At 41.4% G+C, this 16,204-nt stretch overlaps 2 protein-coding genes across 5 annotated transcripts; one reads left to right on the top strand and one right to left on the bottom strand.

The window, feature by feature from the left end:
• Positions 1-17: 17 nt before the first annotated feature.
• Positions 18-7,853, bottom strand: TPRKB (TP53RK binding protein). Of its 2 annotated transcripts, XM_083400140.1 has the most exons (7): positions 7,708-7,841; positions 5,907-6,081; positions 5,594-5,665; positions 4,391-4,574; positions 3,114-3,236; positions 1,796-1,972; positions 18-435 (listed from the first exon to the last, which is right to left on the bottom strand). In XM_083400140.1, the coding sequence occupies exons 4-7, from the start codon at positions 4,532-4,534 to the stop codon at positions 349-351; spliced, it is 531 nt and encodes a 176-aa protein (XP_083256266.1). In that variant the 5' UTR covers positions 4,535-4,574; positions 5,594-5,665; positions 5,907-6,081; positions 7,708-7,841; the 3' UTR covers positions 18-348. The 2 variants fall into 2 exon arrangements, with proteins under 2 accessions (XP_083256266.1, XP_083256265.1); XM_083400139.1 differs by lacking the exon at positions 5,907-6,081 and having other exon boundaries at positions 7,708-7,853.
• Positions 7,790-15,486, top strand: ALG10 (ALG10 alpha-1,2-glucosyltransferase; the record flags this gene model as incomplete). 3 transcript variants are annotated; one of them, XM_083399892.1, is made up of 3 exons in its annotated part: positions 7,790-7,954; positions 11,559-11,753; positions 12,932-15,486. In XM_083399892.1, the coding sequence occupies 3 exons, from the start codon at positions 7,790-7,792 to the stop codon at positions 13,985-13,987; spliced, it is 1,416 nt and encodes a 471-aa protein (XP_083256018.1). In that variant the 3' UTR covers positions 13,988-15,486. The 3 variants fall into 3 exon arrangements, with proteins under 3 accessions (XP_083256018.1, XP_083256019.1, XP_083256020.1); XM_083399893.1 differs by lacking the exon at positions 7,790-7,954 and adding an exon at positions 8,168-8,261; XM_083399894.1 differs by lacking the exon at positions 7,790-7,954 and adding an exon at positions 11,219-11,276.
• Positions 15,487-16,204: the final 718 nt, after the last annotated feature.

Here is a 16,204-nt window from a genome sequence, read left to right as displayed (position 1 = left end):
ATTCGCACCTAGCAAGACCAAGAGAATGCTGTCATTTTATTGTTTTGCTTTTTGTATCTTTTACTCTCTCTCTCTTTTAGTCTTTTAAATTGTGCACCGCCTGGCGTACATTGCCAGAAGGGCAGTATGCAAAAATACAGTGAACAATAAACTTTTACTTCTTGATTATAAAATAATCACAATACCCAAACATTCTTCCATGTTTGTAATAAAACTGTGACAGCTTCCGTTTCCAAATTAAATAAGAGTTAGACTTCAGGGCATTTTAACACTTTTTCGACCAAACAGAAAAACTGAAATAAACATTTGTTTCAGGCTAAAACTGTTTCAATGTCCTAATTTTTTTTTTCATGAAACATCTTTAGTTGCCATTCTACAAATGATGCCATCCAGCAGCGTGCCTATTTTTTCTTCCTGTGGGGTTAGCTTGTACAACTGCAAAGAAAATGGAATAGTCACTTTCCGGAGGAGCAAAAGGTTGTCCAGCTTTATAGGTCAAGTTGAAAAAATGGGCACAGCAATCCTATGGCAGGCAGAAGGGAGAATCCAAAGCATAGCTACTATAACTTCCAATGCCCTGCTAGAGCAAATAATAAAATCTTAAGAGTTGTAGAGTTGGAAGGCACCATGAGGGTCATCTAGTCCAATCCCCTGGACTATGCAGGAATCAAATGCAGGAATCAAAGCTGGGGAGGAGACAGCTAGAACGGAAATAAGTATGGCAGCTCCAAGGCTGTCATATTTTTTCGCACCCTTCTTAGGGGAATGGGGTGACTTTTGATTCTATGAATCCAAGATCTCGCTTGATTCAGCTCCATCTTGCTCCTTCTCTCTCTCTCTCTCTCTCTCTCTGTCCCCCCTGCACCAACAGTGGAAAAGGGATGGTTTCAGAAGTCTCCATGGCTGAATTGAGAAGTTCTCCAGGGGTGGACCTACTTTTCTACTTCTGGACCTCCCTCTACACCCACAAAAAATGGCAACATCAATGGCTGCTGGGATGACCTCTCCAGGGACCATGGGACTGCACCCTAATGTACTTTGTAGTCAAAACTCTCAATACAGAGTGGGGAAAATGTAAGACACAAAAGAAGATTAAGAAAATGTAGGGGTATGCTTGCATTTCTAAGGATGCTTAAAGGTAAAGGTAAAGAACCCCTGAGAGTCCAGTCGCAGGCAACTCTGGGGTTGCGGTGCTCATCTCACTTTACAGGCCGAGGGAGCCAGCGTTTGTCCGCTTCCGCAGACAGTTTTTCCGGGTCATGTTGCCAGCATGACTAAGCCGCTTGTGGCACAACGGAACACCGAAACCAGAGAAGTGCACAGAAATGCCATTACCTATTTATCTACTTGCACTTTTTCAGCGTGCTTTTGAACTGCTAGCTTGGTGGGAGTTGGGACCTAGCAACGGGAGCTCACTTTGTCGCGGGGATTCAAACCGCCGACCTTCTGATCAGCAAGCCCAAGAGGCTCAGTGGTTTAGATCAGTGGTTAGATCCCCTCATGCTTAGCTGGGGGGGGGGGATCCAACTGGATTTAGTGAGCTTAAGACTGCACTATATGTCCATGAATCTCAGAAATTAATACCTTGTGGCCCACCACAAATTGAATTTCAACTCCCATTTGCCACACTCCTTTTAGTTAGGGCTGTGGGAATCTGGAGAGTCACAGGTCCGTCCCCCCCACTCTGTACTAAAAGTAATTGCAAAATTACAATTACAAACTGTCATTACAAACCAAAGAAAATGCTGTATTTTGTCTTATCTCAACCCTTAACCCGGGACAAACTTGTACAAACCTTTTTAACTTTCTGTAGGTCTGTTATTTTGGGGAGGTCTGCTAAGGGGACTTGCTGGCCTTCCACTTGACGTATTACGTCATCCAGATTCACGGTTTTCTCTTGGTCTTCAACCAGAACAACGAGTACGGCAGTGTCACTGTCGGAAATGCCAAACTTTCTGAAGGCATCTGAAATCTAAAACACAGAATTGTGTGTTCTTATATACGTCAGTCACATCCTAGCAATCCAAAGCATCTCACAAAACATATTTTCCCATTTATTTGGTTCCAAAGCTCTGAAAAGATTAAACTAGTTGTTAAGTGAAATGTTAACTCACAAGATAAATACTTACAACAAATGTGGGCATATTTTATCATAGGCAGTTTAATATTCATTCATGTGTTTTCAAGTGACTATATGAGGGACATGCAGAGGATTTTAATGTCAGATTTAAAGAATGATAAGCTGTGTCAATGGATGGGCAGGAGTGGTATAAACTTCCTGTACGGTTATGGGACTTCTAAGACCCTTAGTTGACACATTCTGGTGGTATAAATACTGTACATGATAACCTCTGGTTGGTTTTTGTTCTAATATTACCGCAGGAAGATTCTGGAGGAAGCCCAGGACACTTTGCATGTGTGGACTGTAGAGCAGACCTGCACAACTTGTAAGCAATCAAACAAAATACTATCAACCAAATACATGGCTGGGTTATGTTTTCCTGGGATGATGGGGGTGTCACAAAGTGTCCAGGCCTGTACAGGAAAGCCTGCCTTCTTATAGGTCAGACCTCTGTGAGGATTCTCAAGCCAAAAGAAGAGCCAGAGAACCAAGAACACTGTTTACTACAATGCTTGTTTACTGGGGTAGGGGCAGATTATAGTAGACAATCAGAGGCAGTTCCTGAATGGGAACGAAAAAAATTAGTATCCATAAAATTAGTATTCAGATTACATATTTTATGAACTCAGTATAAGGGCAGCAGTTGTGAAGCCTAAGACTGAATGCTTTGTTAAGACCTTGTTTCAGTCTTGCAGAGACGAGGGTGGCTTAATAAGAGGGTATGTGTGCAGGCAAACTGATGGTCAGGAAATATTTTGTGTGGTGAATAATACACATAGCACCTTTCAATTAGCAGCCTTCTTCGGGGACAAGCAAATCTTATTTCACTGTTACAGTCAGGAGGTCCTGCTCAAATTCTTCCCGTAGGCACCTGTTTGGCCACTATGAGGCCAGAATACTGGACTAGATGGGCCTTTTGGCTTGATCTGGCAGGGCTCTTATTGCAGAAAAAGAAAAAAAATTCAGAGCATGCTGTAGGAAGCCATCTTACATTGTTGTTCGGGGAAAGGTTGAATATTATTTCAGCGTTAAGAGTTCTTGTCTTCATTTTATTGATCTTGTAGAGATGTACAGCTTTATTTGTTGCCACGAGTAACTGAAATGGATCAACAATCTGCCAAAAAATACAGAATAAAGTTTGGTTTCCAGGGATAGGCCTCAAAATAGACCCACTGCTTTCCTTAGCTCAACAAGGAAAAATATACTTTAGAAATGGCAAAGAGCCAGTTATCAATTAAATGTTGAAACAAGGAGAAAGAGGGGGGGACAATTCCACACATTGTAAATAACTTTGGTCTATCACTAAAACCATGTCTGAGGTCTAAACATACAGTAGTAACAGTACAAGTAGATATTTAAATGAAAATTAAATTCACACATCATATTTCTACCAGGGGAAACTGGAATCCTATTAATACAGCTCTCACTATCTTGCAAAGAATCAGAAGAAAGCCTTTTGCAGAGAGTATAGCAGTATAATGAGAAGACTATTGAGAAGAAACAAAGAAGAAAAAATCATGAGAAAATGTGGATAAACATTTTGAAATCCTGAGGAAAGTGAAAACTTTTCTAAAGCTCTTCTCTCACCCAGATGTGAAATTTCTATTTTGCAGTTTTTTTTAAAAAATGAGAAACTGATCTAGCATATTCAAAATGGTTTAATATGAGGACAAATAAACCAAAGTCCAAATAAGAAGCAAAAATACAGCCAGTAGGGCAGTGCTTCTCAAACAGTGGTTTTGGGCCACTTTCAGGCAGCCATCAGCATCAAAGCATATCCAGTATTTCCTCATTTGTCTGCTCTACTCACTAGCCATGCCAGCACAGCAGTTCCCTGCAAAGACATCTGGGAGACAGAGGGAGCCATAGAGATCAAACATGGTTGGCTTGGACCAAGGATGGGTAGAGAACGAACACACCCATTAAAGTCCCCTTTCATTTTACTTTGTGTTCTGCAAAGCACAATGTTTCTTGGACTCAGGAAAGTTGCTACAGAAAGGGCAGAGAGCCCTGGTAAATGTTCCATCCATTCTCTCATACAACCTTTCACAAGTTTCCTGAAAAATCTGTACCTTTGTCCAACTGGGCACAGTTAACATTCTCGCTGACCTGCTCCTACCTGAATAGCAATCTATTGCCTTCTCCTTCAAATCTAATACAGCTCCTGAAACTCAGAATTTCACAGGGGCAGGATTGCAATAGCTCTGTGAGATGTGCAAACCTTACGGCACCAAAGTAATGAATACAAAAAAAAAATTATTTGCTCACCATTGCAGGATTAATTAATGCTCCATCAATAGCTCCTTCCATTGCTTTTTTTCTTAGCGTGGCAGCATTTTTCACATCATTAAACAGGATAAGAGTAACAAGGCAGTCAGGAAACAGTTCCAGACGATGTGTTAAACACTGCATCTTGCAACACAGCAGTATACTGCTTGTGAATCAGTCAGACCTGGAACATTTATAAAAAGTGACCAATGGGTATTGTTGATACTTTTGTGTTTGCTCTTTGCCTAGTAGTTTTACTTAATTAAGCTTAAGACTACAGTCCGTAGAGACGTTTCAAAAGTTGTCAAGTCTGCACAAGATTAGTATGAACTTGGCCTGGTGACCGTGTTCCATGTCAGCAGCTGGTAAAACCGAACTACTTTGAAAAGTTTATGCTCTAAATTTATTCTGATTTAAGCAGTCTGATCTTGTTAAGTACACAGGGTTTATGTGGCCTGTCATTCTTCAACAAAGACACAGTGCAAAAATGCAAGACGTGCATCAGCTTTGGGAATATCGCTCATACTAATTTTTATAGTTATATTGAGCTTTTCTGCTTTAAACAACAATGTAAGACTCGTACCCTCTCATTGTGCAGAAGTACAATACATACATGACTTTCACGGCCAAACCAGCATTTAAAAATACGTTGCATTTCAGTGTTTATACATTTTGGCTCAGCCAGTCATTATCTGGAGTTGCCGTTGACCCATTCTCTGGAAAACCCTGCAGATGCTGGATTCCAACAGCCATACTGTGTTTTTGTAAAGGCAGCCTGAGTTGTTATCGCTGCTTTTTTTCTTTTCCAAACCATACACAAAGTGACAGCAGATCCACCCCCCCCCCCGAGTTCTCTGCAATGTGCAGGGACTTTTGTGCTGGACAGAGTCTGTTCACAGAGTGAACTGGTGCATAGTGTTTCTTAAAAAAAAAATCTACAAAATTCCGTAGAAATGTTATTGCTTAGAATAAGAGACACTCATTATGGAAAGAGCGTTCAGGAGTGATGGGTCAAATGAAATATGCTCCTCCTGCCCTCTCTCTCTCTCACCCACCCCCATCAGTAAGCTTAAAAAATGTTTCCAAATGTGTTTTTGAACTTTTCACTTGACAAAGGGATGATTCTGATGCAATCTTTGCTATTAATGGGCAATCTTTGTTGTCAATGGGGTCACTTTTTAAATAAATTCCATAAATGAATACCTTTAGCACTAGTGATCCAATTAATTTTTCCGAGATGATCCTGTGCGTAGGATCAGTGAGTCACCGTTGGTCCTGTGCAGAAGAAGATAAGCAAAAACAACAAAATAAGATCTTAATAGACAATTATCTTTCTACTACATATGTGTGCACAGCCAAGGGGTGGGACAGAAGGGTCTTTTGGCCTGTGGCCTCACAGGGGGCCTCAAATTTAGACCCTTGTTAATATTCTGGCATTTAACAATTTCTGCAACTCCCCCCGCCCCCGCACATCAGATCAAAATGCATAGAACCTCAATATTCAGGGACAGTCTACCTCTGATTAAAGTGACTGGCTGGCTGACGACAGGAAAAGGATGTTCGCTCTCAAACCTCCTTAGGGATGTCGTAAGGAAAAGTGGGGCATTCAGAGTTCAAATTGAAAAGTGTGATGGCTTCTGTAAATCCCTTGAAAATAGGAACCTTTGGGAGTGCTATAGGAATGCTAAGATCTCAAATATAGAATAAATGTTGATGATTGCACAAGGTAAACACACATACATAAGTATACGAACCATGTGTCTAAAATAGTACAGGAGGGCAACCCAAAAGCCATCTTGGGTCCCCTAAAGACTGCAAATATTTCCTCTGCCTCTTTAATCCCCCTTAACTGAAAACAGGTAAGCAGATAGCCATCAGGGGAAGTTCCTGAAGGGATTCATCTCCTATATCTATGAACCTCCTTTGTAGTAATTGTCATTGTTTGCCCAGATTGAGGGATGCCTGACAGGCCTCCTGATGGTTTTATCAAATGCTAATGTTTTTGTGTAAACTGGAACTATGTAAAACTTGCCAAGTCCTGATGATTTGCCACAGTAACCCCACCTTGGGTGGGATGTAATTTCTGACTGTAGAGGGGATGTCCTTCATCTCCAGCCAAAATGCAAACCCTGAAAAGAAACGTTCTGGGTCTCTTTCGCCTCCTTGCTACATCCGCCTTGGTTTCCACTGGATCCTGCCTCCATCCATTCATCTCTGAATCATAGAATCATAGAGTTGGAAGAGACCACAAGGGCCATCGAGTCCAACCCCCTGCCAAGCAGGAAACACCATCAGAGCACTCCTGGCATATGGTTGTCAAGCCTCTGCTTAAAGACCTCCAAAGAAGGAGACTCCACCACACTCCGTGGCAGCAAATTCCACTGTCGAACAGCTCTTACTGTCCGATCCTGACCGATCCTGGACTTAGGGGTCCCTGGGGAGTTGGGGAGCAAAAGCCAACCACCCCTATTCTTGCCTATATCAGGAGGATCTGCAATCTGCACACAGGGAGTTCACATGTGACAAGTCCCAGCAAAGGAAAAATGGATACAAAAACTTATGGAATATGCAGAAATGGGGTAAAACTTACCGGAAGAATAAGAAATCGAGATAACAATTTCTTAAAAAATAAAAAGAATGGAAATGGTTTACTGAATATTTACAGATTAATAATAATAATTTTTATTATTTATACCCCATCCATCTGACTGGGCAACAGATAAAAACATTTGGCAGGATTACTGTAACAACCTGCTGTTATATAAGAGTATATATTTAAAGAAGATGAATAAATGAGCACATTGAGTTAATTTGCAATACGCAGAAGATATTAAAAATAAAGTTATGGAGCCACAGAAAGAGGGGGAAGGAAGTCCAAGTTTTGAAATGTCAAAAGGACTGTAAAATGAGTGAAATGTATAAAGCTGGTGAAATGTATAACCTTGAAAGTATAAATAATTTTTTAAAAAGAAAAATGCTTGTAAAATGAGTGAAAGGTATAAAAATGGGTGAAATGCATAAACCTGAAAAGTATTTTTTTTAAATATTATTTTTCAAAGCTCACACGGAAGCCGTTGCACAAAGTGTGGCAATAACACACACACACACACACACACACACAGCCTTTAAAGGCGAGCTTACAAAAAAGGGAGATATTCGCCAAGCGCCCGGCCTGGCTCTCGGAGGAGGGGCGGAGAAGGTCCCCGGCAGCCCCTTCCCCGCAAGGCTCGGCTTGAAGCAGCGGCTTCCCCGCCTGAGAGGACAACGCCGAGCCGGGGGTTGGGCGGCCGCGCGAGGCAGCAGCGCCTGAGGCTTACCGGGCTCGCCTTATCCTGAGGCGGCGGGCGGGCGGGCCTCGCGTTTCTTGCCCGGTTCCCCTCCCGACCCCCGGCGCCGGCAATGGAGCGCTCCGAGGCCTACTACTTCTCGGCGGCGCTCAGCTGCGCCTTCCTCGCCTCATGCCTGCTCTTCTCGGCGCTCAACCGACAGCAGCGCTCGCCCTACATGGACGAGGCCTTCCACGTCCCTCAGGCGCACGCCTACTGCGAGGGGCGCTTCCAGCAGGTAGGTAAGCCAGGCGGGCCGGCGGCAAGCCGCTCGGGCTGAGGGGATAACCAAACCGCCTCTCTTTGCCACGGTCGCCTTCCTCGCCCTCTTTTATCCCAGGCGACTAGAAGGGTTTGTTCAGGGGCGGCTAGGTCCAGGGGGGACTCGCTGGGCCGCAGCTGGACTACAACTCCCATCATCCCTCGGCGTAGCTCTTGATGGCGGGGGTTGATGGGAGATGGAGTCCGATGAGGGCCCCCCCCCTTCCACCTGCTCTTAAGACGCCCGCCTTGAGTCAAAGCAGAGGGATAGTTTGTCGGATCTTGTAGGTTTTAAACCTCACGCACGTACCTTTCCAGTTACGATTTGCAGGGCATCTGTCAAGGGGTGCAGGGAAGCCTATGCTTGATAATAATAATAATTTCATTATTTATACCCCGCTCATCTGGCTAGGTTTCCCCAGCCACTCTGGGCTGCTTACAGCACATTAAAAAATTGTCAAGCATTAGATATTAAAAATTTCCCGATACAGGGTTGCTTTTAATGTTTAATAGACTATTGTATTTTTGTGTTTTGTTGGAAGCTGCCCAGAGTGGCTGGGGAAACTCAGCCAGATGGGCAGGGTATAAATAATTTATTATTATTATTATTATTATTATTACTACTACTACTACTGCTACTACTACTCAAGCCCTGCAAATCTGAATTTGGCCATCAGGGTTTAGAACTAGGGTTGCCACTTTTGTTCTGGCAAAATACAGGGCGGGGCGGGGCAGTTGGGTGATTATCAGTGCTTTTTCCCCTTAAAAATGTTTAGGGATACTCTCATTTTCATACTCATATTGAAATATTGTCCCTCAATGAGGCCAAACTTAGATTCACAAAATGTTTAGGGGTATACGTCCCCCAAGAAAAAAAGCACTGGTGATGATGATGGGGATGATTTTCCTCCCCCAAGTGACTTCAAAGCAATCCATTGCCATCTATTGCAGCCTTTTAGGGTGGCCCGTCTGGAATTTGTCGCATGCACACACATACACATGAATTTGTAGATCTGTCCGTGCTTAAATGCACAGCTTTTCAAACATATTCCTTGGGAGAGGATCTCTAACTTGGCAAAGAGAGGGGAAGACCTGAAATGCAGGACAAAACTGTTACCGATACAGGAAGTAGAATTTTACATTGACATATGGGGCAATCCTGTACTGAACAAGACAGGTAGCAAAGGACAATTTCTGTTATACAGCGATAAGATATAATCATGTGTGTAAAAGGGCTGCTTTCAGTCTGCAAAGCTCTTCATTTGTTTCACTTTCCCAACGGCACCGCAAGGTCTTGATGGTGCCCAGTTGTGCTCCCAGAATTCTGATTTTTAAGATAAGCGCTGGGGCTCAAAGTGCCCCCAAACTGTACCCTTTGATAGTCCACCCCCAATTCCAACCCTAATTAGTGAGGAATTGTACAATGCAATCTGATCACGTTCAGAGACTCCTCCCTTTATAAAAATCAGTTTACCGTATTTTTCGCTCTATAAGACGCACCAGACCACAATACACACCTAGTTTTTGGAGGAGGAAAACAAGAAAAAAAATATTCTGAATCTCAGAAGCCAGAACAGCAAGAGGGATCGCTGCACAGCGAAAGCAGTGATCCCTCTTGCTGTTCTGGCTTCTGGGATAGCTGCGCAGCCTGCATTCGCTCCATAAGACGCACAGACATTTCCCTTTACTTTTTAGGAGGGAAAAAGTGAGTCTTATAGAGCAAAAAATACGGTACATGTTTCCCGTCTGAGCCCTGGCATGGGAAACAGATTCTGGAGCTGCATCGGTGCTGCAATTGCAGTTCCTCAGACGCTCCATTTCCCCCCTTTATTTGTGCAGCCCAAGGGATTACAGTCCTAATCTTTCTAAATCATTCCCTGTCCACTTTACTCTCCCCCTCAACTATCCCCAGTAAGTCTGCAGCAGCAATCTGTGCGCATCATACATGAACATCGAAGCAGAGCACATTAACAACACAATTCTATACATGGGTACTCGGAAGTAAATCCCATTGAGTTCAATTGGGCTTACTCCAAAGTAAGTGATACAGGATTGTTGTATGAAGCAAAATTCCTGCCTACAGTTATTTCTAAGACGCAGTTAATTTATACATAGGGTCCACTTACAAGCCTTCCTTCAGAAATAATAGCATAATTTCAGTGGCAGCTTACTTATAAAAAGGTATATGCGCTTAAAAATGGTATGTACTTTCATTAAATGGAATATGAAACATCACTCAGATCTTGCTTCACATCCAGTGACTATTCCCACGCAAGTTGCCATTTTCCTAATCTAAGTAGCAATGGGTAATAAACAGAATAATCGTTAGACTGCACAAGTTCTTCTCACCAAAACAGAATGTCTAGTTGGTATTTTGGGGCAAGATAGCTCTAAAGTCATATTTTTCAAAAAAGATTGGCTGACTGCAAGCTTGTGGGAACTGGCCTCAAGTGTCAAATTCGGACCTGTGCCAGCCTAGTTAGGCCAGCTGGCTGGCAGTTCCCCATTGCTGCCCAAATAGCTTTTATGCAGGGATTAGCACATATAACTTTTCTAGCCTGTTGCAACTGTTTGGCAGTAAGCATGCAGCGGTGCAGAGATCGGCTTTACATGGACTTAGCGGTTGGGATAGTCAGAAAGGGACAAATTTTTATAATATGTCAGGAAAAAACACACTAGATTCTTGGCTAGCGGTTCAGAATGAGCTATCAGAGACGTTTCAGAGATGAAACCCAGTTGCCTATATGAGACAGCTAAGAGGATGCAAGGGCCAGTTCATAACACTAGATCATGATTTGGAAACAAGGCTTAATTTGTAATTTCCCAGTTTGTACCCATCACTGTTTGGCATTAAGGGTTAGCCAACTCATATAGTTGAATATTGACATATCAAATTGTATAGCATACAGTGGTACCTTGGGTTACATATTCTTCAGGTTACATACGCTTCAGGTTACAGACTCCGCTAACCCAGAAATAGTACCTCGGGTTAAGAACTTTGCTTCAGGATGAGAACAGAAATCGTGCTCTGGTGGCGTGGCAGCAGCGGGATGCCCCATTAGCTAAAGTGATGCTTCAGGTTAAGAACAGTTTCAGGTTAATAACGGACCTCCGGAACGAATTAAGTACTTAACCTGAGGTACCACTGTATAAGAATCAGCTAAATGGAATTCAGTTAAGATGGAACTTCGTCTTCTGTTTAAACAAAAATTCTAAAACATGACTTCGCCAGACTGCGTCCTTAGCAAAAAAAAAAAAGTGACACAAATGACGTGCATTTCATTTTTGAAACTGCCAATGTAATGTGAATCAGGGATTTTCATATCTCTCCCAAGATGATTAAATTTCCCATATACCCGGAACACTAATTTCTGCACAGGGAGATGTACAAATTTCTGTTTCTCATAATAATAATAATAATAATAATAATAATAATAATAATAATAATATACATGGGAATAACAGAAAGAGGAAGCAGGAGTTTAATTGAATTCATTAATTTTGCATTCTGTTTTTCTAATTATAAAAACACATTTCTGAGCTGTTTAATTTTATTGTCTTTCTGTTCTCTCTTTTTGCAGTGGGACCCCATGATTACTACACTTCCTGGTTTATATTTGGTGTCAGTTGGAATTGTGAAACCTGCAGCGTGGCTCTTTGGGTGGTCTGGAAGCATAGTCTGCTCTACAGGAATGCTCCGATTCATCAATCTTCTGTTCAGCATTGGGAACTTCTATTTACTATATTTGCTTTTTTGCAGGATGCACCATAAAAAGGTACAGTGCAAATGTATCACACTTAAAAGAGTGTCATTCCTATACACAGTAGCACCATTAATGTGTCAGAGGCTTGGCAAACCTCTGAACTCTTCCATTATGATGTAGCTGCATTTTATTCTGTTTCTGCAATAAGATTTGGATCTTCCCAGCATCTTAGATTATGTTGCCTTCCTGTTTTTCTAAAAGCAAGTACCTTTAGAAGCTTTTTGCGCACGTGGCAAGCAACGACTTATGCATGTGCTTAATATTACTCCTGTGACTACAAGTCACATTGGTCTTTCATAGGCTTGTAATGCAGTCATAAGGACTTTTTAAGGATTTTGGGAGGGTTTACACTATGTTATGTTCAGGATCTTAGCAATATCCATTTTGGGTGAAATCCTATACAAGTCTACTCAGAAGTAAGAGCCATGTAGTCCCAGGTAAGTGTTTATGGGAATCCAGTCTTACTCTTGATGGGTCATTTGGTCAGAAATGTGGTTTTACTAGGGTTGCAGCGCTTGGTAGATTAATTGGTTAGGATTAACCAGTTAAAAAATAATAGTAAGCGAAAAAGTTACCCCCTTCCATTAATCAGGCAACGTATTTTTTAAAAGAAAAAATGTGGTTCTAAATTTTAAACTCATTGAAGTCAGTGGGATTAAGCACACCCAATTCTCTGTTAGATTTAGGCCATTATTTTTAAAATACAAATGCTTATATAAACTGCAAATTACAAACACCCTCTTAGAACGGGGATTCTTTGTGCCTGTGAGAGAAAGGGAATTCCTTTTTTTTAGGATTGTGACATATGTGAGACCTCCGGGTATACGACAGTATATAAATTCAAAGGAGGAGGAGGAGGAGTGGTGCATCACTTAAAAACAAAAAAGCATGCTTCTTGCTTCAGAAGTATTGTTTTTATCAGTGCATGATTTTAATCAGAACATTAATCAAGTGAAATGCACTTGATTAAAGATGATTTAACTTACTTAATCAGTTGGCAGTTCTGTTTTTAGCAGTTGAAGTTATCCTGGAAGTTACCTTAAAACAAAATGGTTTGCGACAAAGGATTTGAGATGCCTGTCCAATTCGGTGGTGCTTGCGCAAACGAAGTTTCCAGTGGTTGTCCATTTTGTTATTAATTCATAACGGAAGCAACAGTCCTAATTACTCTTTTTCGTTGCCCTTTCTAGGCTGCCTCTGGATTCCAGAGAATTCTGTCAACCTTGACGCTCGCAGCATTTCCAACGCTTTATTTTTTTACGTTCCTTTATTATACCGACACAGGCTCAACTTTTTTCACTCTCTTTGCTTATTTAATGTGCCTTTACGGCAATCACAAAACGTCGGCCCTGCTTGGGTTCTGCGGCTTCATGTTTCGTCAGACCAACATTGTGTGGACTGTGTTCTGCGGAGGAAGTGTCGTTGCACAAAAACTAAGCGAGGCCTGGAAGGCAGAGCTGTCGAAAAGCAAAGAGCAGAAGAACTCACCTGCAAAGGGATCCTTTTCAGAACTCCTCAGACTCTTCAGGTTTCTCCAGGCCTACCTCATGTCACTTAAAAACCTAACCACTCTCTTTCTCTTGACATGGCCATACATCATGATGGTGCTGGTTTTCTTCACTTTTGTGGTCCTCAATGATGGCATTGTTGTTGGCGACAGAAGCAGCCATGAAGCCTGTCTGCATTTCCCCCAGCTTTTCTACTTCCTTTCTTTTACTCTCGTTTTTTCCTTTCCTCACCTAGTAACCCCTGGCAAAATGGTCAATTTTCTCCATTCCGTCCAGAAGCATTTTTTGCGATACAGCTTCCTAACCATCATCTCTTTATTCCTCGTCTGGAAGTTTACATTTGCTCACAAATACCTGCTTGCAGACAACAGGCATTACACATTTTACATATGGAGAAAGATCTTTCAAAGACACGAACTGGTGAAGTACCTATTAGTTCCAGTCTATATATTTGCTGGTTGGAGTTTCACGGATGCACTGAAATCAAAATCTGTTTTCTGGAATTTGGTATATTTTTTATGTTTGTTTGTTGTCATAGTTCCCCAGAAGCTATTAGAGTTCCGTTACTTCATTTTGCCATATATCATATACAGGCTGAATATTCCTGTGCCATCGCTTTCTAAACTTTTCCTGGAATTGGCTTTTTATATTTTGGTGAACGTGGTGACTTTCCATATCTTTTTGAACAAACCTTTTCAGTGGCCGAACAGCGAGGAAATCCAAAGGTTTATGTGGTAATTTTGGACGTATGGGATGACTCAATTCTAGGACTTTTCCTGTAGCAAATAAGGGTCTGCAGGCTTTGAAACTCTACCAAGGAAAAAAGAAACATTCTGGATGTCTGTAACTGGCAGTGAATGTGAAATCTGATGCACTGTTTTTGCAGATATTGAAAAGCCATTTTTATACAGTTAAAATCCTGGGAATTAATAAATATAAGATCAGGGAAATTAAACCACAAAAAACTAATGTGAATAAATTTGTTTACATCATGCTTGCTATGTTGCAGGGGCTATAAATCTGGGATGTTTTCAATATATCTATGTGTGTTCCTAGCCGTATGCAACAAAAAGATGGAAAACAGTGGCGTAGCTTATGTCCAATAGGTTAATTTTTGATATGATTCGTTTACTGAAATGCGGCTCCTAAACGTAGTTTTTGCTTGGTGAGGATGCCTTGTTCCTGCACTAGTGCTATCAAGAATTCAGATTTTACTACTTGGAAAGCATGTCTTCTCCAAAATGGGTTGAGTCTCACATATCAATACGTTGAAGCTCATTTGCAGGCACTGTTCACCATGGAGAAATTTACGCGCGAAAGTTAGTGAATGACGATGACCTTGACTGCAACCCAAATGAACCTGAAAATGGGGCCTCAGGAATAAAATGGCAAGAATAAAGAGGACTGAAATATACTGTGGGCTCGAGGACCACAGTTGATTTACACATCATGCAATTAACCTAATCTGCATGTCCCTTAACATGCTGGATGCCAGACTACAGCAGGTTAGCACGTTCAACACATTCCGTATCTTTAAGAAGTTCTGATGAAAGCAATGAAGTTTAAAGTATAGCTGAGTATTTTAAGGTTGCGTTCCTATGCAGGCTTTCCTAAGTAAGCCCCACTGAACACAGTGGGTCTTCCTTCTGAGCATGCATAGGATTATGCTACAAGGTTTTAGGTCTAATAACTTATCAGAAAGTTCCATTGAACCCAGTAGAGTTGTGTTTTTTTAAGCATAAACACCCTTAAGACTGAGTGGTTCAACCTTCCTTGTCTCAATGCCTTGCCCAACTTTTGCACCCATTGCATTGATTCTGCAATGTTTTGAGAATTTTGTATCCACTGAGGATGAACAGGCAAGAATTTCCAAGAGCTGCCTCCATTTGTTCGCTTTCAGTGTATGCCAGTTCCCAAAACGTTGTAGAATTATCTTCCTTGTTGTTTCTATGCTTGCTTTTGTTACTTTCTGCTATTTCGTAATTAATGGCAGCTGGAAATGTATGGTCTCTTTTTAAAATAAAATCACGGGTTCCCCATCTCTCTCCTAAGATAAAGCAGGGTATATACATTTGCCAATCCATCCCGATGGAGTTCTTGTTATCTTCTAGTCAAATGGGCTCCAAGTAGTTCTTATGTGAAATAACAGGATGAAATTTAGCAATGAAAGATTTTGAACTTCAAACCATTTCCAAGCAAATGCCATTAAGTATCTACATAATAAATAATACTAAAAATATTTCAAAAAATCTAGTGGCTGATGTCCAGAGTACAGGGCTTCAGAATACAACATGAATTTTCCTTATTGGTTTAACAGGAACATCTTACGCCATGCAGGATGTGAACATTTTAAATTGAAACACAGGCCAAAAAGAATAAATTACTTAGCTTACTGGTTTAATAAAAATAAGATGCAGCTGAAGTTTCCTAATCAAGGTTCTTGGAGGAATAAACAAAGCAATAATGAGCTGTTTGTTATTGCTTTCAGCAATAACACTAATCTGCTTTTTGAGATGAGTCTTGTGGGTTTGATTGGAGTCTTTTGGAAACGCAGTTCAGAAACTCAAAAGGCAATAGTACAAAGATAACTCGTATTGTTCATGGTTTCTATTAATTGTAAATGAAATCCGCAGGGCTTCTGAAATGATGCGCACAACTTACAAAAGATTGCAAAACGAGCATCTTCCTTATTATCACGAACCTTTTAAATTTACCGTTCTTCAGTGTGCCAGCATAATTGCCACTTGTGGTTAATACAAAGTTTTGATTTGTACTTCTTCATTCCCATTCCAGCCACCACTAGGAATAGGCACTGGTGGCACAGAGCATCTCTCCGTGCTGCAGAAATGCAACACCGAACTGATCTTGCAGCCGCGAGTGCTGGGGAAATCTCTTTCAATAGTTGCGTGTAGAGTAACTTTCACATATTGACTTCGGTTTCCTTCATTTTGGAGG

Source organism: Podarcis tiliguerta (assembly GCF_965153285.1).
Source record: "Podarcis tiliguerta genome assembly, chromosome: 10".
In the NCBI taxonomy this organism is placed as follows: Eukaryota; Metazoa; Chordata; class Lepidosauria; order Squamata; family Lacertidae; genus Podarcis; species Podarcis tiliguerta.
Note: the sequence above shows the minus strand (reverse complement) of the source record. Positions and strands in the feature narration are given on the sequence as shown.